This window comes from Oryx dammah, unplaced genomic scaffold, assembly GCF_014754425.2.
Source record: "Oryx dammah isolate SB20612 unplaced genomic scaffold, SCBI_Odam_1.1 HiC_scaffold_21, whole genome shotgun sequence".
Lineage (NCBI taxonomy): Eukaryota > Metazoa > Chordata > Mammalia > Artiodactyla > Bovidae > Oryx > Oryx dammah.
Window position 1 is genome coordinate 46580031 of NW_024070205.1, and position 27699 is coordinate 46607729.

The window sequence follows — 27699 nt, forward strand, 5'->3', positions numbered from 1 at the left end:
ACATTTTAATTATATTCAGCCTTCTTTGCTTAAGGAAATGACATGAGTAAATAGAAATTTAGGGAAGGGTTAAACTTAAAAAACAAAATTGCAATTGTAAAAGTGAAGTTTGGTCATCTGGAAAATTCATTAGTAGAGGAAATCATTTTGCCAAAGACGATAAAACCAGATCAAGTGTGGGCCTACTATACTTGGGATTGTAGGCCCACTAGAGAAATTATTAAGGGTCTTCTAAATTAATATAGAAAAATAAAGGAGCTTTCCTTTCTCAGTACTGGTAAAAATCATTCTGAAATTTATGAATTTAACATGAATTTGCCTTCAAAACCTGTTTTATTTATGCTAAAGTAAACTCAGTCATGTCCAACTCTTTGTGACCCCTAAGGACTGTAGCCCTCCAGGCTCCTCCGGCCATGGAATTCCCCAGACAAGAATACTGGAGTGGGTAGCCATTCCCTTCTCCAGTGACCCTCCCAACCCAGGGATTGAACCCGGGTCTCCTGCATTGCTGGCAGGTTCTTTTCCCATTTCAGCTACAAGGGAAGCCCTAAATACTCTTAATGAGATTAATAATGAAACATTGGTATGAATAAAATATTATTAGAATAATTTTCATTCATACTAATACTTAATTATTAATCTCAACTAAGAGTATTTAATAAATGATCATGATAGAATCAATTATGGTTATCTAAACCAGAAGAGCAATATCCTTAAGTTCTTAAGGCATTTTAAGATTGTGTCACTTTCCAGGAAATCTCATGATATACATAATCTAGAAAAAATGTTCCCTTCCTTTTTCTGTACTAAATTACATGAAATATTAAGCTATTTCAAGATGCTTACAAAGACTGTAATTATGAAGGCAAATTCTACTTAAGAATATCCATCCAACCTAGTATATTCAAGTACTTCAAATTACAAAGACTGGGAAACTCCTTTTACCAAAAAGGAATTACAACTCTAAAGTTTTTAAATTTAGTTCAATTAGATTAAAAAATCAGTGTAAAAGAGCCAAAAATCTACTCTTCACAGCTGTATGCAACCTTTTCAAAATGTATGCAACACTTTAAAGCATTTAATTGTAACTTAAAAAATGTTTAAACCATGTTAGCAGGTCAGAGAACACATCTGAACTAAATAGAGGACAAGTTCTCCTTTAACAGGACTCAAAATATTCACACTACTTCAGGAGAACTTGACTGCTCTAATATTTGCTTCCAGGGTTTTGGGGAATTTAAGGTAAATCGGTAAGAGATTCTGGATACACATGGACCCATAGAAAGGGACATAAGTTACTAGGGAGTAGATACTCTAGTATCCTTTCTGGAATGCTCACTTTTTAAAATAAGTACTGGACTCTTGAGAGTCCCTGGGACAGTAAGGAGATCAAACCAGGCAATTTTAAAGAAAATCAACGTTGAATATTTGGATGGACTGATGTTGAAGCAGAAACTCCAATACTTTGGCCACCTGATATAGAGAGCCAACTCACTGGAAAAGAAAGACCCTAATGTTGGCAAAGATTGAGGGCAGGAGGAGAAGCGGGTGACAGAGGATGAGATGGTTGGATGGAATCATTGACTCAGTGGACGTGAGTTTGAGCAAACTCTGGGAGACAATGAAGGACAGGGGAGTCTGGTGCGCTGCAGTCCATGGGGTTACAAAAAGTCGGACACGACTTAGAAACTAAAGGACAACAACCAAGATTCTACATTCTATAAACTGGTAATGAAGAAGCAAATCACTTTCTGTTTTTACCAGAAAAGCATGCTTAGAGCACAAATAAACTAATCATTCATATTTCACAATTTTAAACACTAAAAAAGAAAACTTAATTTCACAATGACCGAATGAAACAGCATTTAATTTTCAAACTTCACTCTACTATACGTGTTGGCATCATAATTATATCAGACTTGTAAACTGTTTCCCTCATTCTACAGTAGTTTAAAAAACTACAAATGATGTATCTGGAACAATCACATCCTGATGCTAATATATGAAAGTAAATGAGACTCTCATTAAAGCTTTTAATCAGCTGAATCTGACAGAGTGCTTTAAGCTTCTTAACAAAATATGTAAATCACTAAATTCCTTTTAACTCAAAAATAATCCCACGATTATGAAGCAGCTTTTGTCATCTGGCAGAAAAGATACTCAATGAGATAGGCCACACAAGCTGGTAATCATTTAAGAATTTACTTTCATTCACATAGATGAAATTACTACCAGATACTTCATAGCTTGAAATTCATTTTATTATGCTGAGGCATGAGGGATTGATTTTTATGTCAATTTGTTTTGGGGGTGTTTGTTTTAGACTTTATACTCTACCAAGTATATTCTTTTGGAATGATTTTGAATGTGTGTGGGTGGGTGTGTAATGACTGCTGAAAAGTTAACTGTGGGTAACAGCATGGACTCTGTAAGTCAGGTCACCTGGCTTGGAATCCCAGCTACACTTTTTGCTAGCTGAGTGACCTTGTGAATAAACTCACATCACTGTGCTGCCACTTCTTTATCTATAAAGTGGGTATGATAACAGTAACTACTTTCAGGTACAGCTATGAGGATTAAATGATTAAATATACATAGGGCACTCAGAAGAGTGTCTGGATAAAGTAAACACCACTGAAGTATTCTCTGTTGTTAATAAATCATAGTTCTGTCTCCAGTACAAAAATTACAATTACACTTCACTGTGTTCCACAAGATATTTATTTCAGATTTCAGAAGTTGTTTTGGGTAGAAGGATCTTTAATGGCTAGATAAACTCACTATCACAATTATTTTTACAATCTGGGAACATTAAATTATGCTATATTTCATTTAACTCCCTAATAATTAGTACATTTTTTCCTCACTCTTCTCTCTCTTCCTTCCTCCATTTCTCCCTCCCTCTCTCTCTCCTGGGTTGCTCTAGTACACATGATAATATAACATGTGATCCCTGAAGTAAGAAATGTGCAGTTAAGATAAGGAATACACACAAAATACTATATAAAAGTGTTACGATACACATACACAGACATATCATTTAGAATTTTATACTACTGGATTTATGTGTATATACTCCTGTGGGAGAAGAGAAGGCAGTAATTAGTCTAATTTTTGTGGGAATGAACTGGGAGAGCACTAAACAACTGTAGTGGGATACAAGGCCAAGGAAAGTGGGATACAGTTAGAAACTCTGACATAAAATCTATGTGAAAATATAAAATCTTCACATAAAGTCTTTGTTAAGCAAAGGAAATAAAGGACAGCTTAGATTTATTGCACAAATTGAACTGCAGAAAGGTTGAAACTGGAAATAGTTCAGTTATGATTCAATGGGGGAAAAAAAAGCATAAGAGAATATAACAGATGAAGTGAAAGGAAGGGAAGACACAAAAATTTCAAATAAAGCAGACATTCTTGACTGTCTTCCAAAATCCATTTCCTATTTCTCCCTCCAAAAAAGAACTCCAACATTCCCAGGTATCTGCTCATCCCTGATACAACTCATGTGCCTTGAGGGAAAATTAACCCCACATTTAGCTTCAGGGTAGGTAAGACTGGCTTAAGGATAATCTCATAACCCTTGTCAGGGATTGGTTCAGAAATAAGCATGTGATCTACTCCTGAACCCATGAGAGATCAATGAAATGACAGATGCATTAAAAACTTTGGGGAAAGTTTCCAGGGGGTCTTTTAGAAGCAACCTTTGCTATTTCTGACTGGATGTAATCAAAGTAGCATGCACCCAAATGCTACTGGCAAACAGCCTGTGAGTATTAGGGGAAACTTTATGCAGCCATTGAACAGAAGGGCTGAGAGTCCGAGAGAAAACACTAGCTGATGATGCCACTGAGATGCTGCATTAACCAATTCTAAAGAGGTACATTATTTAAGCTGGTACATTTCCATCCTGTTTGGTTATCAGGTGGCATTTCTATTATTTGCATCTGAGGGTATGCTAAATAATATTAAGCTTCTGAGCTTGAACATGAAGAAAAAGTTGTGTTGGCCACAGAAATAAGAAAACTGAGATGGGACTTTATTTGCAAAGTTGACAACTTTAGTTTGGGGCACTTTAAGAGCAAGTTGATAAGGCCAGCTTTCTTAGACTTGTATCCTGGTAAAATTAGAGTATATTCATGAATAAGAACCAGTGTTCTTATTCTCCAGCTAAGAAAAATGTCTTATGTATCTTGTAGAATTATAGTGAAAGGTAAAAAGTTGACAGGAGTGCTGATGAAATCTATCCTTGGCTCAGAGTCACAGCTGGCTTTACATACTGCTCCCTGGGGCCTGTACTTAATTCCTCCAGGTCTGGTCCTTATCTGCCATTATCAAGGAAACCGGCTGCTCCATCCATCAGTGTTGATGTCCATGCCAAGTCCTTATGTAACAGACAACTGATACTTCCATTTATTTCCTGGAAATCTTGATTTTCTGGCTTTTGACTTAGTTCATTACTAAATTTCTCAAGCAACAAAAGAATATGTTCCTTGACTATTAATCTGAATATGTGATTCAGAATTATTTCTTCACTCTGGCTGCTTAACAGCTAATCTTGTTGCTATCATACCCCCCAAAATTAGGCACACTGAGATTCTAAAGAAGTTTTAACCTCATACATTCTGAACATAATAAAAATTTTTCATTTAAAAAATGATTATATGCTTGTCAATCTAGTGAAAACACACAAAGTTAATCTGCATTTACTATTTTGGTCTAGTTAGAACATTTTAATAATTATTTCAAAATGCCCAACCATATTATTAAACTACATCATTTAAATAATAGGAGATACCACTTTTAAGAATAAATAGATTTTTACTTTGATAGTATGTTCTTCCTTAAAACCATTTAATGTCATATTCTGAGAATTTTTTACCTGATGTTCCAGTTTCGTGATTTTTCTCTTCGGGTTTGCCATTTGACTTGAAAGGTCTTTGTTCATCTGCTTCATCATCCCCCCACCATGAAGGCTGCCCATATAACGGAGTACCACGGGGCATGGCAGAAGTATCTGTAAAGAAGTGGGGAAAATCTGTCTAAAGCACATGAAACAGGAAAACAAAGAAACAAACAAACATGCTTTTGGAGAATTCTAGAATTGCCCAGTTGATTTAATGAGAAACAAAGTACAGGTGACCCTTGAACAATGCAGAGTTTAGGAGCCTCCACCTTCTCTGCGGTTGAAAATTCAAGCACAGTGTAACTTATAGTCAGCCTGCTCCCCTAGTGGCTCAAATGGTAGAGAATCTGCCTGCAATGTGGAAGACCCAGGTTCTATCCCTAGGTCAGGACAATCCCCTGGAAAAAGAACTGGCAACCCACTCCAGTATTCTTGCCTGAAGAATCCCATGGACAGAGGAGCCTGGTGGGCTAGAGTCCATGGGTTGCAAAGAGCAGAACACTTATTCGACAACTTTCACTTCCAAATCCACAGTTCCTATGTGCTAATCACTCAGTCATGTCCAACTCTTTGTGACTCCATGGACTCTAGCCCACCAGGGTCATCTGTCCATGGGATTCTTCAGGCAAGAATACTGGAGTGGGTTGCCAGTCCCTCCTCCAGGGGATCTTCCTGACCCAGGAATTGAACCTGGGTCTCCCACATTGCAGGCACTCTTTACCATCTGAATCACAAGGGAAGCAGTTCTGTATTCATGGATTCAACCAATGTGCACTGTGTAGTGCTGTAGTATTAACTATTGAAAAAAATCTGTATTTTTAAAAAATAGTGCTGCTCAACACAGAGAAGGCAATGGCAACCCACTCCAGTACTCTTGCCTGGAAAATCCCATGGATGGAGGAGCCTGGTAGGCTGTAGTCCATGGGGTTGGTAAGAGTCAGATGCAACTGCAACTTGACTTTCACTTTTCACTTCATGCACTGGAGAAGGAAATGGCAACCCACTCCAGTGTTCTTGCCTGGAGAATCCTGGGGACGGGGGAGCCTGGTGGGCTGCCATCTATGGGGTCGCACAGAGTCGGACACGACTGAAGCGACTTAGCAGCAGCAGCAGCAGCTGCTCAACGGTTCAAACCAGTTCTGTTCAAGGGTTAACTGCATAGTCTAGATAGCAGAAAATACTCTAAGTTGAATAGTATTTGTGGATCTCATTCAATATTGAACACGAGAAACAAATTTTGTGCTGGCTAATATCTAAGTAATATAAACTGCTAGAGTCCAATAGCTTTTAGTTAAAGTGCAACTTGTTCACTGGCACACAGAAATGTCTCATAAGTCTAAACATAAAAGACAAAACTAAATTTTGGTATAAGTGACTGTTTTTAAAAAATTTCAAAGCCTAAGGACACTGCACAGTAACTAAATTTAAACTAGTTGTTAACTGGACTAAAAAGCTTATATTTGAGCAATTTGGTAATTTCCAGCAGTTTTAAAAATTGCTTTTGTATGACTGGGATTATGTATATAAAATATTCTTAAAGCTCCTACTGTAATATGATACATATCATAATAATTATGATAATGTAGCCATTATTGGACATTTCCTTTTCATTCATTTCAGTTATAATCTAGGTGGGAAAAAGCAGACAAACATGAATTAATAAAAATACTATAAGGTAAATTATATTTACTTTCCTCAAATAAATATACTAAATACACCTACATACAACTGCCATACAATTATGTTCTACACTGCTTTCTAAGAAGCACTGGCTGCATTAAAACCCACTCTGAAATTGTCATTATCATTAATTATTTTTATAAGGACATGGACAATTTTCTGAGAACAAAGCATGCAATTTCTTCCTAATCAAGAATAAACATGGTATTTTCAAAGAAGTTAACTTACCAACAACTTTCTCCTCAGATTTTAGTGCTTCTGTAGGTTTGTGCTGCACTTCTGTTGCAGAATCTGCTACCTTTGAATCTATGCTTTTGGCACATGCAGATTTTGATAATTCTGATTCTGAAGATTTTTGGGACAACTGAAGCTGAATGGTAAATTTCTCATGCTACAAAACAGTTTAAAATGGAAGTGAAATATCCATGAGTGAAATCAACCCTACTAAATGGCAGGTTTACAAAAGAAATAAGTAAAAATGTTTACCTTGAGAGCTTCTTCAGGGACCCTCATTTCTCCTCGCACTACAGTGAAAAGATTTGTATGTAAACAGGGCTAAGGAAGAATATAATTTCAAAACTCTGATAAGCTTAAAATAATCAAAGATAATATATAAATCGTCCTATTTTCAAGAAGCAATTATAATAAGAGAATGACCATATTTCCCTTAAGAGTTAAATGTTAAAAAAAATTTAAATGTTAAATTATGTTCACAAATATAAAATTTTTTAATACTAAACAAAATCTTAAAAAGTCTAGCAAGTAATTTCAAACTTAGGTAATAATCATGGCCTTCAAGAAGCAAACAACTGTGTGATTAACCTAAGCACAAAAGACATTTTCAGTTCTCACTAACAGTAACATGACCACAAAGAAGAAAAGCACCTGGGTCAAATGATATTGACAGCTAATCACAAAATCTAAAACGAAGTGTCATCAGGGATTGCTGCTGCTAAGTTGCTTCAGTCGTGTCCGACTCTGTGCGACCCCATAGACGGCAGCCCACCAGGCTCCCCTGTCCCTGGGATTCTCAAGGCAAGAACACTGGAGTGGGTTGCCATTTCCTTCTCCAATGCATGAAAGTAAAAAGTGAAAGTGAAGTCGCTCAGTCGTGTCTGACTCTTAGCGACCCCATCGACTATAGCCCACCAGGCTCCTCCATCCATGGGATTTTCCAGGCAAGAGTACTGGAGTGGGGTGCCACTGCCTTCTCCATCAGGGATTACCCAACAGTAAATCCTGAAGAAATTCAATTATTCCTACTTCACAAGCACTGAGAAAAATGAAATTCATCTTGAAAGTGCAAAAGAAATGCTATAATTAGGGTCTTTACAGCAACTGCAACCACTCCTTCCCCCATGAATTGCAATCAGGGTCAAATTACATTATCAAACAACTGATTCTATACAGATTAGAACCAAGTGCTAGATATAATGAATGCTTTCATTATTATGCCAAAAAGAACAATGGCTCTGTATGTTAAAAAGATCTTTCACTAAACAACAGAGGTCACATTTCTCACCATTACTTAACCCCTTAATGAAAGGACTTTTGTAACCACATAGTAAATTCTAGTCTTCTTTATCAGTTCAGAGCACCCATGACTTCAAGGGTAAAAAGCTATAATTATCATGACCACTTGGGAGAAAAATAGACTTCCCATGCATAACAAGCAGTAAACTTGTTTACAAGTATTTGATCCATAGTTCTACTCATTAAAATAATAAAAACTCAGAATTTTCTAGAATTGTAAAGTGCTTTGGGAATACCTATTCAATTCCATTAACCCACCTTCCCATTCCATCCATATGGAACTTGAGGACTAGAGAAGCAGAACCCAAGATAATAATCTAGTCAACTGAATATTAGTCCAGGGCTTTCTTATCACTTTACATTGCTTCCAGTAACTGTGAAATAATAAAAAATTTCCTTTTTTATTATGTATATATGCTGATTACTGGTATATATGACTATATATAGTTCATAGTTAAGTACTTAATTAAAGTAAAAATTCTAGTAAGCTTTTGTTTTACTCCCAAAAAACTCATTAACAGCTGCAGAAGATTCATTGCATTCCTACATTTACAGTGGAAAACACCATCTTAAAAATACTGAAAGTCGTTTCTATTTTTCAATGGGAAACAAATGATTTTAGCTTGCTGTGAGTGCTTTCTATTGCTTCAAGTTTCTCCTGGGAGTGCTTTAATTAAGTCTATTCCTCAAAGTTAGTCTAGGGCATCCTCTTACACTTTTTTAGGATCAAGGAAAACTTATAAAGAGGGTATAACTCAGATTCACATACTCTGCCTTACCAAAAACCTTTTGTGTGGGAGACCAAAGAATTCAAGATTTCTCTTGTTTAAGTTATGAATTTACCTGAGAATTCTAGTATGACTATGAGATTTTTAAGACTGCTCTGACTCCAGCTTTCACCTTCAAAGCTACTATCTTGCTAGTGGTACAGACCCAGGTAACTGTTTTTAGCTTGCTTAATTCAGAAAAATGACAATCTAAAGTACAATTACTTATGATGTCAAGTTACAAAATACATAATACAGTCATATTAACTACAGCTGTATGTCAATTATATCTCAAAAAATTTCAGAAAAAGTTACATGCTTACTTAAATCTTATTTACTAAAAATCATTAATATTTATAAATTATTTCCACACTTCTTTGAATAAGAAACAACTGAAAAACAGAAAAAAATAGGTGAAACAATGGTTTGCAAAGACAATCAATACCAGGTAGCAAAAGACAGTGATTCCTGAGTGAAGAGGAACAAATCAAGGGGAGTGCAATCACTGCCCTAACTCAGTATCTTTAGAGAGCTTCCAAGTCACACTGGAGGGAGGGGTAAGCAAGGCCAAACCTGCCAGACTCTAAGCTGTGAGGAAAAGAGGGTTGAGAGTCTGGGCAGACCAAGATGACTATAGCTCAGAAAGCTGCACAGAAACAGTATTCCGGAGACTGTTACAGGGGCTGGCTCAAGTATTCAGTTGGGTACTGATCCCCACATTAATTTGAGAAAACTCATAACTATGGCTGGGACAAGAACCACCTGAAAGAATTTGAAGTAATAGTGCCCCTTACTCAGAGAGGGCCAGGAATAGTGTCTAATCACAACAGCCAAGCTGGAAAACCTCATGTATAATGGGCCACTGGATAAAGCAGGGGTCGGCAAATTGTTTATCTATTAAGGGCCAGACAGTAAACTTTTTAGGTTTTAGAAGCCATATGATTTCTGTTTAAACCACTCAACTCTGCTATGATAGTGCAAAAGCAGCTAAAGAAAGATGTAAATGAGTGGATATGCCTGTGTACAAATAAAACTTTATTTACAAACACAGGCTGAGAGCCAGGTTTACCAGGGGTCTTGCTGACCCCTAAAGCAGAGTATACAGAAAGGTCTTGCTTCTGTAATGGTGAATTAATTAGCCCCAGACTAATCTTAGAAGTTCAAAAAAATTTAGGAAAGCAAGACTCAACATGATAAAACTATTTCAAAGTAACCTGTGTCCTAGAACAAAGCTCAAAAATATTTACAGGAATCCAAAAGTATGCATACAATACTCAACAAGGTAAAAAAATTCACAATGTCTGTCATTCAGTCAAAACAATGAATGTAAAAATCAATCAAAACTCACCCAGAACTGACACAAATGTCAACAAACATTTTAACAGTTAATTATCACTATATTTCATATGTTTAAAAAATATGTAAAGACTTGAAAGATATAAAAGACAAAATCCAAATTTTAGAGCTGAAAACTATACTGGATAGGGAAATTGCATGTTAGACACAGCCAAAGAAAAGTTTTGTAAACCTGAAGACAATGCAACAATAACAACAACCCAAAGTGAAACACACAGAGAACAGATACTCTTTAAAAAAATGATAAATAGAGCCTCAGGAAGCTAGGAGATGACTTCAAGTAGCCTAATATACATTTAAATGAAGTCCTTGGATAAAAAGTGGGGAAAACAGAAAAAAGAATTTAAAAAAATAACGGCTGAATTTTTTTCTAAATCTGATTAAAAGTATAAACCCACAGATCCAACATGCTCAAAAACTCAAAACCATGTATATCCTGTCAGAAACAATGAAGGTCAAAAAAAAAAAAGAATCTTATAGCTAGAAACTGTCAGTTACTCTGAAAGAAAATGTTTACTCTCCAATGACACTGTCATGCATTAGTATTATGTGATAGGAAATCCTTCTACAAATATGATCATCATACTAAATTTATAATAAAAATAGATTTCCTTTTTCAAAAAAAATAAATAAATAAAAGTATCCCTACCCAAAAGAACAAAATTTGACTGTTGGCTTTTCAACAAAAGCAGTACACCATAGATATCAAAATTTAACAAAGCAGACTCTAGGGTAGGTATGCCAAGGTTAACTTCCATGTTTGTCATTTACTAACTCTATAGCTATAGGCAAGTTAATAAAATTTTGTGTACATCTATTACCTTACCATTAAAAGAGAGAGAGGAAAAAAAAAAAAGAGAGACATGAAGAAAACTGCACAAAGGCACATTAAAATCAAACTGCTCAAAACCAGGGGAAAAGGGAACCAATGTAAGTGAGAATAACAAATTTAAAGTACTTAAACGTCATCTAGAATTCTATGTCCAGCAACAATAACTTCTAATAACTAACCTGAAATGCTTTTCCAGACACACGAAAGCTGAAAGAATTATCAGCAGAGCTGTACTATAAGAAATATTAAAAGAAATTCTTTACACAATAAGAAAATGAAACTAGATGAAAATGTGGGTCTATCAATATAAAAAAGGATGAAAAGCACAAAAAATGGTAATTACAGTGGTTTAAGATATGAATACAATGGCCATAAAAATCTATTTTTCTTATTATTTAAACCTCTTTAAAAGATAACTGATGCTTTACTGATATCAATGTAGAATGCAATTTGTAACATATATAGAAATAAAATGTATGACAATCACAACACAATGATCAGGACAGAAAAAAACGAAAGTATACCACTGTTAACATTCTTATACTGTATGTGAAGTAGCATAATTTGAAGATACAGCTTAAAATAAAGATAAAATTATAAAATCTTAACCACTATTTTTTTTTAAAAAAAAGGGTAACAGTAATAAAATAACAAAGAAGACAAAATGAAATCATAAAAAAGCTCAATAATCCAAAATAAATTAGGAGAAAAAGAGAAAAAACTGATGGGGCAAATAGAGCATGAATATCAATACGATAGATTTAATAACCACATCATTAAATGAATGCTCTAAATCCCCAGATGAAGGCAAAAATGATCAAACTGAATAAAAACTAAGACCAACTATGTGCTGCCTACTTCAAATATAAAGAAGACAATAATAAGCTAAAAGTAAAAGAATGCAAGCAATATACCATGCTAATACCAATCCAAAACTAATGTCCAGACAAACCAGATTTCAGCACAAAAAATGTTATCACAGATAAAGCAAAGCATTTTAGAATTATAAAGGGGGTCAATTCATCAAGAAGACACAATAATCCTAAATGTTTACACTTCTAGAAACAGTGTTTCAAATTACATGAAGCCAATACTTCTGCAAGGAGAAACAAACCCAGAGTGTGAAATTTTGATACTGCTTTCTCAATAATTGACACAACAACTAGACAACAAATCAGTAAAATACAGAAAATGTGAACAACACTACAACTAATTTGACCTAATAGAATACTCCACCCAAAAAGAGCAGAATGCACATTCTTTTCAAGTACACAGAGCATATTTACCAAGATAGAGTAGATACACCATGCGTGACAGGACAGGATTTGAAATACACGAAGTATGTTTCTGACCACTATGGATAAATTGGAAATTAATAACAGAAAGTCCCTTAGAAAAATTCCAGATATTTAGAAACTAAGTAACAAAGACAACTCAAACAAAGATCAAAAAAGAAACTAGAAAGTATCTTGCATGTTAAAGCAGTACAGGCATACTTATTGTACTTCCCTTTACTGTACTCTGCAGACACTGTGTTTCATACAAATTGAAGGTTTGTGGCAACCCTGCACCTAGCAAGTCTATCGGAGCCAGTTTTTCAATGTCATTTGCTCACTTTGTATCTCTGTATGGTAATTTGCACATTTCAAATGTTTTCATTATTTTTATATTTGTTATGGGGATCTGTGATCAGTGATCTTTTAAAAAAGTTATTTTTGGCTGTGTCGGGTCTTAGCTGCAGCATGTGGGGTCTTTGCTACAGTATGTGGGATCTTTTGTTGTGGTCCGTGGGTTTGTGGCACATGGGCTCTCTATCGAGGTGCCCAGACTCAGTAGCTGTGGTGCACGGTCCCCAGCCAGGGATCGAATCTGAGTCCCCTGCATTGGAAGGTGAACTCTTAACCACTGGGCCACCAGGGAAGTCCCTGATCGGTGATCTTTGGTGTTACTATTGTAATTGTTCTGGGTCACCATGAACTTCACCCATATATGTCGGTCAACTTAATTGATAGATGTTGTGCATGTTCTGACTGGCCTACCAACTGGCCGTTCTTTCTTTCTCTCCCCTCTGGCCTACCTATTCCCTAAGACATGACGACGTTAATGTTAGGCCAATTAATAACCCCACAACAGCCTCTAAACATTTAAGTGAAATGAGGAGTCACACATCTTGTACTTTAAGTTAAAAGATAGAAATGACTAAACTTAGTGAGGAAGGCATGTCAAAAGTCAAGACAGCAAAATATTTTTGGTGTTAAAAAAAGAGAGAGAGATGGAGGGACATTTGAGGGGAAAAAAAAAAGCCAAGACGGGACCAAAGATAGGCCTCATGTGACAGCCAAATTGTGAATGAAAAGAAAAAGTTCTTGAGGGAAATTAAAAGTGCTATTTTAGTGACACATGCATGGTAAAAAAGCTAAACAGATTTAATGTAAATATGGAGTAAGTTTAGTGATCTGAATAGAAGACCAAACCAGCCACAACATTCCCTTAAGCCAAAGCCTAATGCAGAGCAAGGCCCTCTCTTCAATGAAGGCTGAAAGAGGTGAGAAAGCTGCAAAAGAAATGCTTGAAGCTTACAGAGAATGATTTATGAAGCTCAGGAAAAGAAGCCATTTCCATAACATAAAAGTGCAAAGTGAAGCAGCAACTGCTGATGCAGAAGCTATAGCAAATTATCCAGAAGACCTAGCTAAGATAATTATAATGAAGGTGACTACACTAAACAACAGATTTTCAATGTAGACAAAACAGTCTTCTTTGGAAGAAGACACCCTTTCATAGCTAGAGAAGAGAAGTCAATGACTTCACTTCAAAGGGCAAGCTGAATCTTTTGTTGGGGGGATAATACAGGTAGTGACTTTTAAGTTGAAGCCAATGCTTACTTACCATTCTGAATAGCTTAGGGCCCTTAGGAATTACGCTAAATCTACTCTGCCTGTACTCTGCCAATGAAATAATAAAGAGTGACTGGACATCTGTTTACAACACTGTTTTTACTAAATATTTTAAGCCCACTGTTTGAGACCTACTGCCTGGCACGTTACAGTCCATGAGGTCGCAAAGAGTGGGACACGACTGAAGAGACTTAGCATGCACGTACGCTCAGAAAAAAAGATTCTTTTCCAAGTATTTCTGCTCACTGACCATGCACCTTGTCACCCATGAGCTCTGATGGAGATGTACAAAATTAATGCCTGCTAACAACAACATCCATTCTGCAACCCATGAATCGAGGAGACAGTTTGACTTTAAAGCCTTATTATTAAAAAAAAAAAAACTTTTTATGTATTTGGCTGTGCCAGGTCTTCGTTGCAGCATGTGGGATCTATTTCCCTGACCAAGAATTGAGCCTGCACCCCCAATATTGGGAGTGTGAAGGCCTAGCCACTGGACCACCAGGGAAGTACCTCAAGTCTTATTATTGAACAAATACATGAGATTACAGCTGCCACAGTGATTCTTCAGCTGGATCTGGGAAGTTATTTGAAAACCTTCTGGAAAAGATTCACCACTCTAGTTGCCATTAGAACATTCATGATTTACGGAAAGGTCAACTATCAATAGTAACAGGAGTTTGGAAGAAGTTGATTCGAAACCTCATGAATGACTTTGAGGGGTTCAAGACTTCAGTGGGGGAAGCAACTGCTGAGATAGCAGAAATAGCAAGAGAACTAGAATTAAAAGCGGAGCCTGAAGATGTGGTTAAACCACTGCAATCTCATGATAAAACTATAATGAATAAGAAGTTTCTTATGAATGAGCAAAGAAAGCAGTTTCTTGAAATGGAATCTACTCCTGGTAAAGATGCTGTGAAGACTGTTGGCATGACAACAAAGGATCTAGAGCATTGCATAAACTTAGCTGATAAAGCAGCAGTAAGGTTTGAGAGACTGACTCCAATTATGAAAGAAGTTCTGCTTTGGGTAAGATGCAATCGAAGAGCACTGTGTGTTTCAGAGAAATCACTCATGAAAGGAAGAGTCAATCTATGTGGCAAACTTCACTGTTGTGTTATTCTAAGAAACAGCCACAGCCACGCCAGCTCCCAGCAACCACCTCCCTGTCAGCAGCCATCAACCCTGAGGCAAGATCTTGCGTCTTTAATAAGATTATGACTCATAGAATGCTCAGATGATAGCTAGCAGTTTTTAGTAATAAAGCAGTTTTTTGATCAAGGTATATACAAATTTTTTAGACATAATGCTATCACACACCTAACAGACTACAATGTCATTTAAACATTAACTTTCGTATGCACTGGGAAACCAAAAAATTTGTGTGGCTGGCTTCTTACAATGCTACAGTGGTCTGGAACTGAAAGCACAGTATCTCTAAGGTATGCTTGTACTGGGCGGGGGGGGCGCAGGGGTGTGGATTTTATACCACTAAGTGCCTATATTAGAAAAGAAAGGTCTCGAATGATCTCAGCTTTCACCTGGAAGAAGTTAATAATGACAGTAAAAGTCAAACAGAAACCATTAACAATTGAAAAATTCAATTAAACCAAATTCAAGTATATCAAATTTAAATGGACTGGGGGGGGGGAGATTTTTCCCATTTTCTCCACAATATCTGCTTTACCTACAGAATATGCTGTCAGTTAATGGCAACTCCATTTTTCTAATTGTTTACATCAACTGTACAATTTTGGATTCATCCCTGACTCTTTTCTCTCTCTTAGTACATATCCAATCTAATCAGGAATATTACTGGCTCCATCTACAAGACATGTACAGATCCTATCATTTCTCACTACCTCTGCTTCTATCACCCTGGTCCAAACCTCCATTATTTCTCACCTGGAGCTACTGCAACTATCATAACAACCTTCTAACTGGTCTCCCTCTTACCACTCCTGCCCACTCCCATCCTTAAGTCTTTGAACAAGAGTAACCAGAGGATTCTTTTAAACATGTAAGTCATTATCACCTCACTCTTCTGATCAAACCCTCTAAATCACTCCCTGTTTCACTTAAAAGCCAAAATTCTTACAGTGGCCTTTTAAGGTGATACATTCTGGTTCCCCATATGCTCTGACCTTTCACTGGCTACAGCCACATTGACTTTTTTTCAAGGCTGTTCCTCAAATATGGCAAACAGGTTTTGGTTTAAATCTTGCATTTAACTCTCTATCTGCCTGAAGAGCAATTTCTCCAGATATATCTGGAGATGCTGACCTTCACCTTCTCCTTATCTTTGCTCCAGTGTTGGCTTCTCAGTGAAGACTTCATGAACAGCCTTTTTAAAGTACCTTTCTCATGCACCACCACTAGCTCTCTGTATCCCATTCACATTTTTTCTCAATAGAATTTATCACCCTCTATCATTCTTTTTGTGTGTGCTGTCAGCTACCTCCAACCCCATTAAAGTGTAAGCTCCAGGAGGACAGAGCCTGTGGTCTGTTTTATCAGTACTGTATCCCCAGACTGGGGCTCTCTGGTGGCTCAGTGGTAAATAACTCACCTATAATGCCGGAGACGTGGGTTTGATCCTTGGGTCGGGAAAAACCCTTGGAGAGGGAATGGCTACTCATTTCAGTATTCTTGCCCAGGAAATCCTACGGAAGGAGCCTGGCAGGCTACAGTCCATGGGGTTACAAAAGAGTTGAATACAACTTCATGACTAAACAACAATAAAACATCCTCATACTGTGGGGACTGTGTCTGGCACATGGGAGACATTCAATAAATAATTATAAAATAAATAAACTTAGGCTTACTTATCTGCTACATAGCTAGCCACCTGGAGATACAGTACCTGTTTCTGAAGTGCAGCATTTCACTATACTTCCTGAGTTTACAGTCATTTCTTAAACTTGGATATTTCACTACTTGCTTTTCCAAATCACTTAATTACTCTGATTAGAAAAAAAATACTTTTGGCAGATAAATTGTATTCCAGTTTCAACTCATGGTAAATGTTCTTTCCAGTCTTAATTCACGGTAAACATTCTTTCTGTTGCTGTGGCATTTTAATTAAACAATTTTCAACTACAAGGTATAACAATCTGTAAACTAGTTAACTATTAAACTTAATTTTACTATGAATAAAGCACAATAATGGCTTCAGTCTGGTGTATGTAATATGCAAAAATTTGTTTTAAAAATTTCATCCTATATAATACAATTTCTGCTACTGTAACAGCACAGTGCTCATTCATAGACAGTGTTCCAAAATCATGAGCAATATGAGAGGTTATTTTTAAATAATGAAATCAACTGAGTCTAACCTGAGGGACTGGATAGTCTGGCTTAACACTGATTTACAACAATGAAAAAGTCCTTTGGAACAAAACATTTGTCCCAGAATTTTTTGACAGACATACTGTGAGCAAGTATATAAGGAAATATTAGCTCACTATTAAGAAATGATTATACAATCTATAAAAGCATGAGTAGCTTCTCAATAGTTTCTTAATTTAAAATTCAAAGTAAACTTTATAGAGTTTTATTGAAACCCATTTCCTACTATTTTCTCATGTTTTCAAACAGCTAATGTCAAATGACTGAAGGAACTATTTAAATTCAAAATATATTTGTATTTATTTTTGGATGAAACTTATGTTGGTAGAAAACAAACCATCAATCAAGGCTTTAATGTTAATTCCTAATCATTGTGCTCAATATATATGTATATATTTTTAAGGATTTAAAACATACAACTCAAAAGTATTAATGATTAATGCTGGTTTGGCTATACAAGTATAAAGATTATATATGATATGCTACAGAATTATTTTTTTCACTAATTTTAAGTTAAATTAAAAAAACTAATTATGCTCTAAGAACAATTTTAAAGTGTTAATACATTTAAGTATCAACTCTCCTTAGCTGAGACATTTTCTCTGCTAGAGTGATAACAGTCCATTCAGTTGCCAGTACATTTGATAGAGTCCTTAATATCAATGTGCAGATTAAAAAAAAAGTTCCGTATAATATGTAATATCTGTATTTCAATTAAAAATCAAATTCTTTAATTTAATTAATTCTAAATTAATTAAATTATTTTTACAAAGCTTTCCACTCTGTATTAATATAATTGTTTTTATTCTTGTTCATCCAGTCAGGTCCCTTATCTTCACTAGTGATTCTTTACTAGGAGAAGACTATCATGTCCTTATTCAGTTCTTAGAATCCTATTTTCAAACAAAAGAATTTTACATATATGCTAAATGCATACTGTACTTAATCATGGAGCATAGGTCTCAAAAGACATAGGATATGGAAAATTTTGAATTAAACAGGCAACAGAGATGGAATGCATAAAATGGAGTAAAAATGGAAACAGAAGGAAAGACAGCATTAATTTCTTTCCATGCCTCCTGGAGGCTGACCTGGCCATTATCATGTAACCAGGAAAAATAAATCCCTAGACTTGGCTACTATTACACACTCTGTCTTCTACCCAGTTACATTCTTTGATACCCAAAGTGAATATGTAATGGCACTGCAGGAATATTTCTGCTGAAACTATAATACAGAGTGAGGAGGAAAAAAACAGTCCATCAACTTTTCCAGCATTGTTTTTAGGAACAGGCATAATAAGCAGAAAGAAAATGTATTATTTTTAAACATGTATTTTAATTTGGAAGGGCAAAGAGACTTCCAGCATGCTTATATTATGAATTCTTATGTCTGAAGAAATGTTTAATTTATACCAGAATAAAGATTTTTTAATAAATTTAATAAATGCACAAAATCATATAAGGATATCATATCCAAATCTCAACTTATCTTCAAGTTTCAAGGTGATATAAGTCTGTTCTGGAATTCTAACATCATTCACAAAAGTCTACAAGAGAAAAAAAAGATGTTAAGTTAATATTTGAAGAATTATTATATTTTAGACAAACAAATATTCAAACCTTATACTGTAAAGTATAGATCGAAAGGTGGCTAATACAGCTTGTGTATCATCATAAAATGCATCTTGTAATAAATGATTTCATAATAAATGATTTCATACTAAGCCCTTTATTACTATTACAAGTAACACACAAAGAACCAACTTGCAGTTCCTCTAAGTCTACTATGCTGCCAAGACAAATTTAGGCATCTAAAAACGGTGCCAAGAAAAGATCCTACTTGAAGTTAGAAATTGTAAAGGGTGAAATATTTAGCTCTAGATATAATATCAGGGTCCACTGGACTCAATTTTAACTTTTCTGGACAGTTTTAATTATTGGTAAAGGATTGAGGTTCTTCCTAGAAGTCTTTTAAAGAAGAAAAAGAAAATTTACTTAAAAAACTGAATAAAACTCATTCTATTTTACAATTGCCATATGAGTCCTTTGGACGCTTTTAAGAACTTAAGATACATAACAAGACCCTTACATGAATCTAAGATACATTATAGAAGCATTATTTTTCCTGTATCTCAAAATACTGTTTCATCAACATCATCATCCCATAATTATTTCATTTTATCAATTATTTTTTACTGTGGAAATGACCAAAATAGTAACAGAAGAATAGAATTACCTAGAACACATACTAGGTATACTATTAAATTTTCTAGCAGGTGAAAAGAGGTAAAATTAATTTTCATAAAATATTTTAGTTAACATACACATCCAAAATAGTACATTTTAACAAATAATGAATATAAAAATTAAGAAGGCATTTTACATTCTTTCTTTTGTACCTTGTTTTTTAGACTAGTCACATTTCAAGTGCTCAATGGATAGTGTGGTGAATATCAAACAGAGCTAGATGGATGATGCAATCATGAAATATTGTACAACCTTTCGGTTTCTTACTACATTATCCAAAATATTGCATCATTTTCCCAAGAAGATGTGAAAGACATCTGAAGACAGCATCTCTGCCCTTTTTCAAAAAGCTATTAAAGAGCAAAACTGAGAATTCAGCATTTTTTATTTAACATCCATAAAGGCAAAGAAAAAAAGGGAAACTTTTCAGTTATAAGGGTAAATACAAAAAGTAGAGCAGCAGTCTAGACTATAACAACAATGATAAAACGTTAACAAAATAAGCAAAATATCAAACCACAAGTCTTCGGATGAAGATAATCCTAGATGAATTTTGCCTAACACAATTGATGAAAGAAGAATGTTTCCAAAGTTAAAAAAAAAAAACAACCCTAAAAGATAGTTTTCATCCAGTTAGCCTAAGTCAGTAAGAGGAATTACACAGTATGTTTTAACACAAAACTGACGATTCTATATTTTAAAAGAAATTGTGACAGTTTTCTCTCATTTTTTAATGTCTGTGCTTTAAGGTTTATTTGATTTAGTATGTAAGAGAACAAATGTATCTATATAAAAGTAACTGATAGTAAAGAGATGATTAAGAGAAATAAAATTACTGAACTGATTGGGCAACTGTTGTAATGTTTTACAATTATTGAAGAAAAAGAAGATGACCTTCTTCTTGATAAAATTTTAAACTGTCAAAAATCTTATAAATAATGCATTTTGATAATGCAAGAGCAAGAAAAACTAGAAATAACAGTAAACTACAACCAGCGAGAGATGTACTTGAAATCTAAGTCAGCATCTATAAAATGGATATATATCCCACAGAATGCATGACAACTGACGCATTCCTGGCTCTCAAAGAACAATACTCATTCTCTGTGTTACATATCTTTCAAAACCAGGAAAATATGGAATAAAAATTGTAGTTTGTCAGGTGGCATTAGGGGTAAAGAACTCACCTGCCAATGCAGGAGACAGAAGACATGTGTTTGATCCCTGGGTCGAGAAGATCCCCTGGAGAAGGAAATGGCAACCCACTCCAGTATTCTTGCCTGGAGAACCCCATGGACAGAGGAGCCTGACGGGTTACAGTCCATGGGCCACAAGAGGTGGACACGACTGACGCGACTCACAACGCACACACGTCTCATTTTTTAATAAAAGTTCTAGTTGTTCTCTCATCTTTTAATTCTTACTTGTGTAAACTATTTGTAAAAAGACTCAAAGGGTCCACTGGACACAAGAGGGTAAATGGTGATGATTATTTTTCCTGACAAACTAGAAGTTAGTTAAAGACCTAGAATCCACTTGATTTATAAAACACAGAACAATGTTATACTTAACTGCCTGGAATGCAGACATTGTATAAGTGCTCAATGCTTTCCTTTGATAAGTTGAAACTAAAAATTACTCCTTCTGTTTGAATCTCATTTTTCCTGTTCTTTATTTTATTGGATTTGAGATGGCCATCATACCTTGCTTGAGAAGGTTCCCTCCACGATGAATAAGTTTAGAATGTTAGTAAAATACATAAAGGGGTTGTGTTATTATGATCATATTCTCAAATTCCTTTGCATATCTGGCACTTTGTAATACGTCACAGAATACCAGTTTCTAAGTCTACCAAAAACAAACCAAAATAGAAAGCTGCAATCTTATTCCTGATATAAAGGAGACAGCAGAATACTGCTAAACTCAAGATCACATATTAGTATGATTTATGAATAATCCTAAACAATAAGCTTCTAACATGTTTCACAGAAAGGAGGAAAAGTTAATTCAAAGAAAATTCAAAGGTTCAGGCATTTATAAACTCTAATTTCAGGCTCATTTCCAATATGCACATTTTAGAGTGTTTTAAGAATTATATTTTGAGTTTACCAACATATTCTATATTAATTACAAAAGAGAAAAGCTGAGAAGCAGGATGAAGGAGAAAAGAATAAAAGAAAATATTAATTAACAGATGTCTGATATGCAGAAGATAGATACACAGTATAAGAGAAATGACTCAGCTCTAAACCAATTTTATTTAAAACCATCTCATCCTAAAATACCATATTTACTTAAAAGACCTAAGATGACCTATAAGATCTGCTCAAAGCTCACTGCTCAACTCTCTTACATATTAAACACTTATTGTTATTGACAAATGTACTAGGAACTTTCTGAGATTAAAAAACATAATTTTAACATGCTAGCATTTATGACAGAAATATTCCCTAAGGTCTAAAAAAGGCTGAGGAAGTATGAGCCAGACACAAAGTTTCATCTCACAAAATGTAATTGAGAACACCTGGGGAGCAAAAAGTCTTCTGATGGTTTAAAATTATAAAAGGGGAGAAAATTTCAAAGAGCAAAAGGAAAAAAAATCATTTATATAAATCAACTATAAAGCATTTAAACAAATTAGATATGGAAAGAAAACAGGTTTTATTTCTTATGCCAGCATCATTTGATCATACCTCTACCCGGTAGGCAGGACAGGTGAGGACAACGAGGCACACAGCATGCAGTAACAATCAAGATTTGAGTTCCGAAGGAGAACTACTGGGATTCAAAATCAGGTCTCTGAACTACAAATCCCACATTCACTGTACATCAAGAAAGCTTGGGTGATCAAGCCAAGTCAGCTCCCCAAACTCTGCCATCCAAACCACTACCCTTAGAGAAGGCAACTGAACCAGATAAACATCTGTTTAATTTAAATGCGAATGTATTACATAATTGACAGTATGAAATCATATAATGACCAGGTACTGCAGTAATGCTCTGGGAAATCTGAAGGAAGTGGCCAGCAGCACAACACCTCAATCATGCTGCCAGCGAGTAAGGTGTCCTCTTCCTCCCTGACTACTTTCCTACTTGCTCATTCTGTGCTATACTGGTCTGACGCTGCAGCATATACAGGGTGAAAGAGGACGCAGCAAGAGCTGGGACACAGGGAGCTGAGGCAGAATGGGATGGGAGCGGTATGGCAAAAGCCACTGGTGGCTATCAGAGGTGCAGGTGCTCCAGAGCACTGAGGAAGCAGCAAGAACTGGAGGCAAACAAGGACTCTCACAGAAAAGAGAAGCCTCAAGGAGCTTGCAGGGAGACAGCCCACTATCAAATTGCCACTGGATCATGGAAAAAGCAAGAGAGTTCCAGAAAAACATCTATTTCTGCTTTCTTGATATGCCAAAGCCTTTGACTGTGCAGATCACAATAAACTGTGGAAAATTCTGAAAGAGATGGGAATACCAGACCACCTGACCTGCCTCTTGAGGAATCTGTATGCAGGCCAGGAAGCAACAGTTAGAACTGGACATGGAACAACAGACTGGTTCCAAATAGGAAAAGGAGTATGTCAAGGCTGTACATTGTCACCCTGCTTATTTAACTTATATGCAGAGTACATCATGAGAAATGCTGGGCTGGAAGAAGCACAAGCTGGAATCAAGATTGCCAGGAGAAATATCAATAACCTCAGATATGCAGATGACACCATCCTTATGGCAGAAAGTGAAGAGGAACTAAAAAGCCTCTTGATGAAAGTGAAAGAGGAGAGTGAAAAAGTTGGCTTAAAGCTCAACATTCAGAAAACAAAGATCATGGCATCCGGTCCCATCACTTCATGGGAAATAGATGGGGAAACAGTAGAAACAGTGTCAGACTTTATTTTTGGGGGCTCCAAAATCACTGCAGATGGTGAGTGCAGCCATGAAATTAAAAGATGCTTACTCCTTGGAAGAAAAGTTATGACCAACCTAGATAGCACATTCAAAAGCAGAGACATTACTTTGCCGACTAAGGTCCGTCTAGTCAAGGCTATGGTTTTTCTAGTAGTCATGTATGGATGTGAGATTTGGACTGTGAAGAAGGCTGAGCACCGAAGAATTTATGCGTTTGAAGTGTGGTGTTGGAGAAGACTCTTAAGAGTCCCTTGGACTGCAAGGAGATCCAACCAGTCCATTCTGAAGGAGATCAACCCTGGGATTTCTTTGGAAGGAATGATGCTAAAGCTGAAGCTCCAGTACTTTGGCCACCTCATGCAAAGAGTTGACTCATTGGAAAAGACTTTGATGCTGGGAGGGATTGGGGGCAGGAGGAGAAGGGGACGACAGAGGATGAGATGGCTGGATGGCATCACTGACTCGATGGACGCGAGTCTGAGTGAACTCCGAGAGTTGGTGATGGACAGGGAGGCCTGGCGTGCTGCGATTCATGGGGTTGCAAAGAGTCGGACATGACTGAGCGACTGAACTGAACTGAACTGAACATAAGCTACAGAAGCAGTTCCAGCTTCCTCAAGCAGAACAGCCTCATTTCTGGTAGTAATAACATTAAGTGTGGACCTAGGTAACTTGGAAGTGTATTTTAGGGCAGGGTGAAAGGAAGTAGAAGTGAAAGTAGTCACAGGTAGTTATTTATGAATTAAGTTGATAGTGCTTTAAAAAAAAAATTAACTGCATATGTATTCACTAAAAAGTAGGTAGCCTACAGGATGCCAAACTTGTTTTAACTGCTTTTCTTATCATAACAACGGTAACTAACACTTGTGTATGTGTGTGTGTGCTCAGTCATGTCCAACTCTTTGTGACCCCATGCACTGGAGTCTACCAGGCTCCTCTGTCCATGGGATTCTTCAGGCAAGAATACTGGAGTGGGTTGCTATTTTCTCCTCCAGAGGATCTTCCTAACTCAGGGACAGAATTTGCCGTCTCCTGCATTGGCAGGCAGACTCTTCACCACTGAATCACTGGGGAACTCCAGTAACTAACACTTACTGAATGCTTATTACATACTGTTCTAGGTGTTTAAAACTATTAACTTATTCACAGCAAACTGAGAGGAGTACCACTTTACTACTTCTATTTTTTAAAAATTGAGGAACAGAAAAATTAAGTGATGTGTCCAGCATCACACCACTAGTGAGAATTCAAGCTGGGCTCATACCACTACACTGCACCTTCTCTGAAATTACTACTTTTAACCTGATGCTCAAATTTCTAGAATTCTATGAATGTTAAGTTACCTAGGTCCATACTTAATGTTATTACTAACATAAATGAAGCTGTTCTGCTTGAGGAAGCTGGAACTGTTTCTGTAGCTTATGTTAGTGGGCTGTTTCCCTGCAAGCTCCTTGAGGCTTCTCTTTTCTATGAGAGCCCTTGTTTGCCTCCAGTTCTTCCTGCTTCCTCCATGCTCTGGAGCACCTGTACCTCTGATAGCCAAGTTTTCTATGAATAAAATGCATGGCAGCTGGTAGTTCACAGACTTTGGCTACCTGAGTCCATTCTGGCATATTTCCTAGGCTATTCAATTGGGTAACAGTGCATTTATTATTTGTGTAATGTTTTAAAGTTCTCTAACAGACATACATACTGGCATGTATCGTCACATTTAATCCTCACAACACTAATATAAAGCAAGAATTATGGTGTCACTGTTCTAAAAATGAAGTCAGGTAACTAAATTTTGTGTTGAGTCTTCACATTCATAAACTTCAACTCATTCAGTTCAGTTGCCCAGTCGTGTCTGACTCTTTGTGACCTCATGAACCACAACTCACTGCATTTGTACAACTCTGAATATATATGAGGAAATGGAATTTCAGAGGGTTTAAGTAATTTGTTCAATGTTAAAATGCTCATAAGTTACAGATTGAGATTCAAATCTAGGTCCTGATTTCAAGTTCAAAATGAAGATGTTACCCTCTATGAGTTACTGTATTTCAGAAAATTACTGAGTACAATCAAATTACAAGAAAGGTCAGCCTTGGTAAACTTAGAAGTTAATATTTCACCTGATTTTTTATAACCTACATCAATAATTTTTATATTTGGTCACAATGTTTTAAAAGACTAAAACACAAATGTAATTCTCACTTATTATTTTCCAAGATATAATGTAAAGACACCTAAGGTGAGTGCTGTGGTCAAGATGAAATTTCCTAGTTTTAAAAGCAGAATATAAAATTTTTAAAACATTCCACATATGGAAGTGGATTAAACATTTCTCTATAAAGTCTTTCATATAGAAAATTCATTCAATTCCATTCAAAAAGATTTACTGGGTTCAGGCACTGTACAGAGCCTTGTGCAAGGCACTGTGGTGTGTTTACCGAAGCAAAAGGCCCATGAACTGTTCAGAAGAACACAAAGTCTAGCTGGTGGCAGATATTCACAAATAGATTATTAAACCTTGCATTAGCAAGGTTGATAAAGCACCTAAGACAGAGATTAAAACAGAAGTCTGTAGCTGTAGACAAGAGAGTAACTGTAAATAGTACCTCAGAATCCAAATTGCGTACTTACATGCCCCATGTTAGAACAATTTCTACCTCATCTGCCTATTTCCTCGTCTATCTTAATCATTCAACATGTTAACTACATCAACGAGTTAATATTCTTCAATATCTTTTTTTGCTGCCTTCAGGAGGATGTGGAATGTATGGCAAAAACCACCACAATATTGTAAAGTAATTTGCCTCCAATTAAAATTAAAAAAGAAAGAAAGAAAGAAAGAAAATATGACATATGACAAGGCACATGCAAGAATGACTAGGCTGCAGAAAATCTAACAAATTATTTGCAGAAGGAGACAGCATCGTAGGAAAACTACTATTTTGGAGGCATGGTAAGGAAAACGTGATGGAGCATAAATCTGGAAAAGTGGGTGATGCCGAATATGAGGTGTTTCAGTTCAAACACGAGGAATTAACACTTAATTATTTATGTGTCATAGGAAACAAAGAAAGGTGTGAATAAAACTAAGAGAAAAATATGCTTCCAAAAATGTATCTCAATGAATAAACATAAAAGTCCTTCAGGAGCCGGCCAATCCAGAAAAGAAAAAAAAGTACCATATTTGCCAAATTTCTGCATATTTTTCCACATAATATTTAATGGTATATTTTGAAAAGCAGTACCAATTAGAAGTATAGACACATTTAATTCTGTGAAATTCTTTTAAAGAATTTCAAAGCAGAGATCTCAACAAAATGATATTTTTGTTAGCAAAGCCATGAGAAAACTGAGAAGAAATAAGATAAATTATTCAACATCTCAGCATTCTCTTACTCTGTAGTTACTTACATTCTGCCAATGTAGAAAAATCAATTGAAGAATTAGGGGGAAAAATTCACTGTAATAACACAAAAATTTTCAATGTAGGAGTCCAAAGAAGCAATAACAGACACTAGAGTTTAGACAACACACCACATTTGTTAAGGTAAATGAATGTGTTTCACTTCTTTTTACTCTAATATAGAAGATTCTTCAACGATCTAACACTAAGCCATATTTGCATCTTTCTTCTTTCACCCAAAGTTAACCCACAACACGCATGACGATTATGTCTCTCAAAGACTGCTTTTCTGAATTCTTACTATCATGACTTACCACTCTTTACTCACATATAAATTCAAGTCATTCAGTAAAGACAAGCCCTCCTCTTACTTCAAGAAGCCTTTTTTCTTTTTAACCATTAGATAATAACAACCAACAACTATCTGAATTCCTTTAAGTATTAACCACCAAGAGGTTTCTTGGGAACATAAGCCACATTCATTTTGTAGCATAAGGTCCTCAAAGTGCCATGTATCTAGTAAGCACTTAAAAGTAGGTGCATACTAAAGAAGAGGAAATAAAACACAAACAGGATTTTGTGTTTTTATCTGTTTTCCTACATTATTAAACAAAAATTCAAATAAGACAAAAAGGAAACTCTTAACTTACCCCATTTAGACTGCCCAAATCTTTCACCAAATGTTCATCAGTAGAGGCATCATAATTGATTACAGCATGTTGCTTATCCACACTACGAGACTGAAAGAAAAAATTTTAAGTTAAAAAAATAAACACAAGAAAATGCCAGAATAAATAACCAAAACAATGATTTTTGGCTAAATACTTTAATA

General features: G+C 35.8%; 1 protein-coding gene across 11 annotated transcripts in view; it reads right to left on the bottom strand.

The window, feature by feature from the left end:
* CEP170 (centrosomal protein 170) overlaps window positions 1-27699 on the bottom strand; it is a 136555-nt gene that overhangs the window by 60489 nt on the left and 48367 nt on the right. For all 11 annotated transcript variants that reach the window (XM_040263585.1, XM_040263584.1, XM_040263581.1 and 8 more), the window contains exons 3-7: window positions 27518-27607; window positions 18790-18868; window positions 7073-7131; window positions 6815-6977; window positions 4883-5017 (exon numbers count right to left, since the gene is read on the bottom strand). In XM_040263585.1, the coding sequence (XP_040119519.1) occupies window positions 4883-5017; window positions 6815-6977; window positions 7073-7131; window positions 18790-18868; window positions 27518-27607 (526 nt within the window). The remainder of the gene's footprint in view (window positions 1-4882; window positions 5018-6814; window positions 6978-7072; window positions 7132-18789; window positions 18869-27517; window positions 27608-27699) is intronic.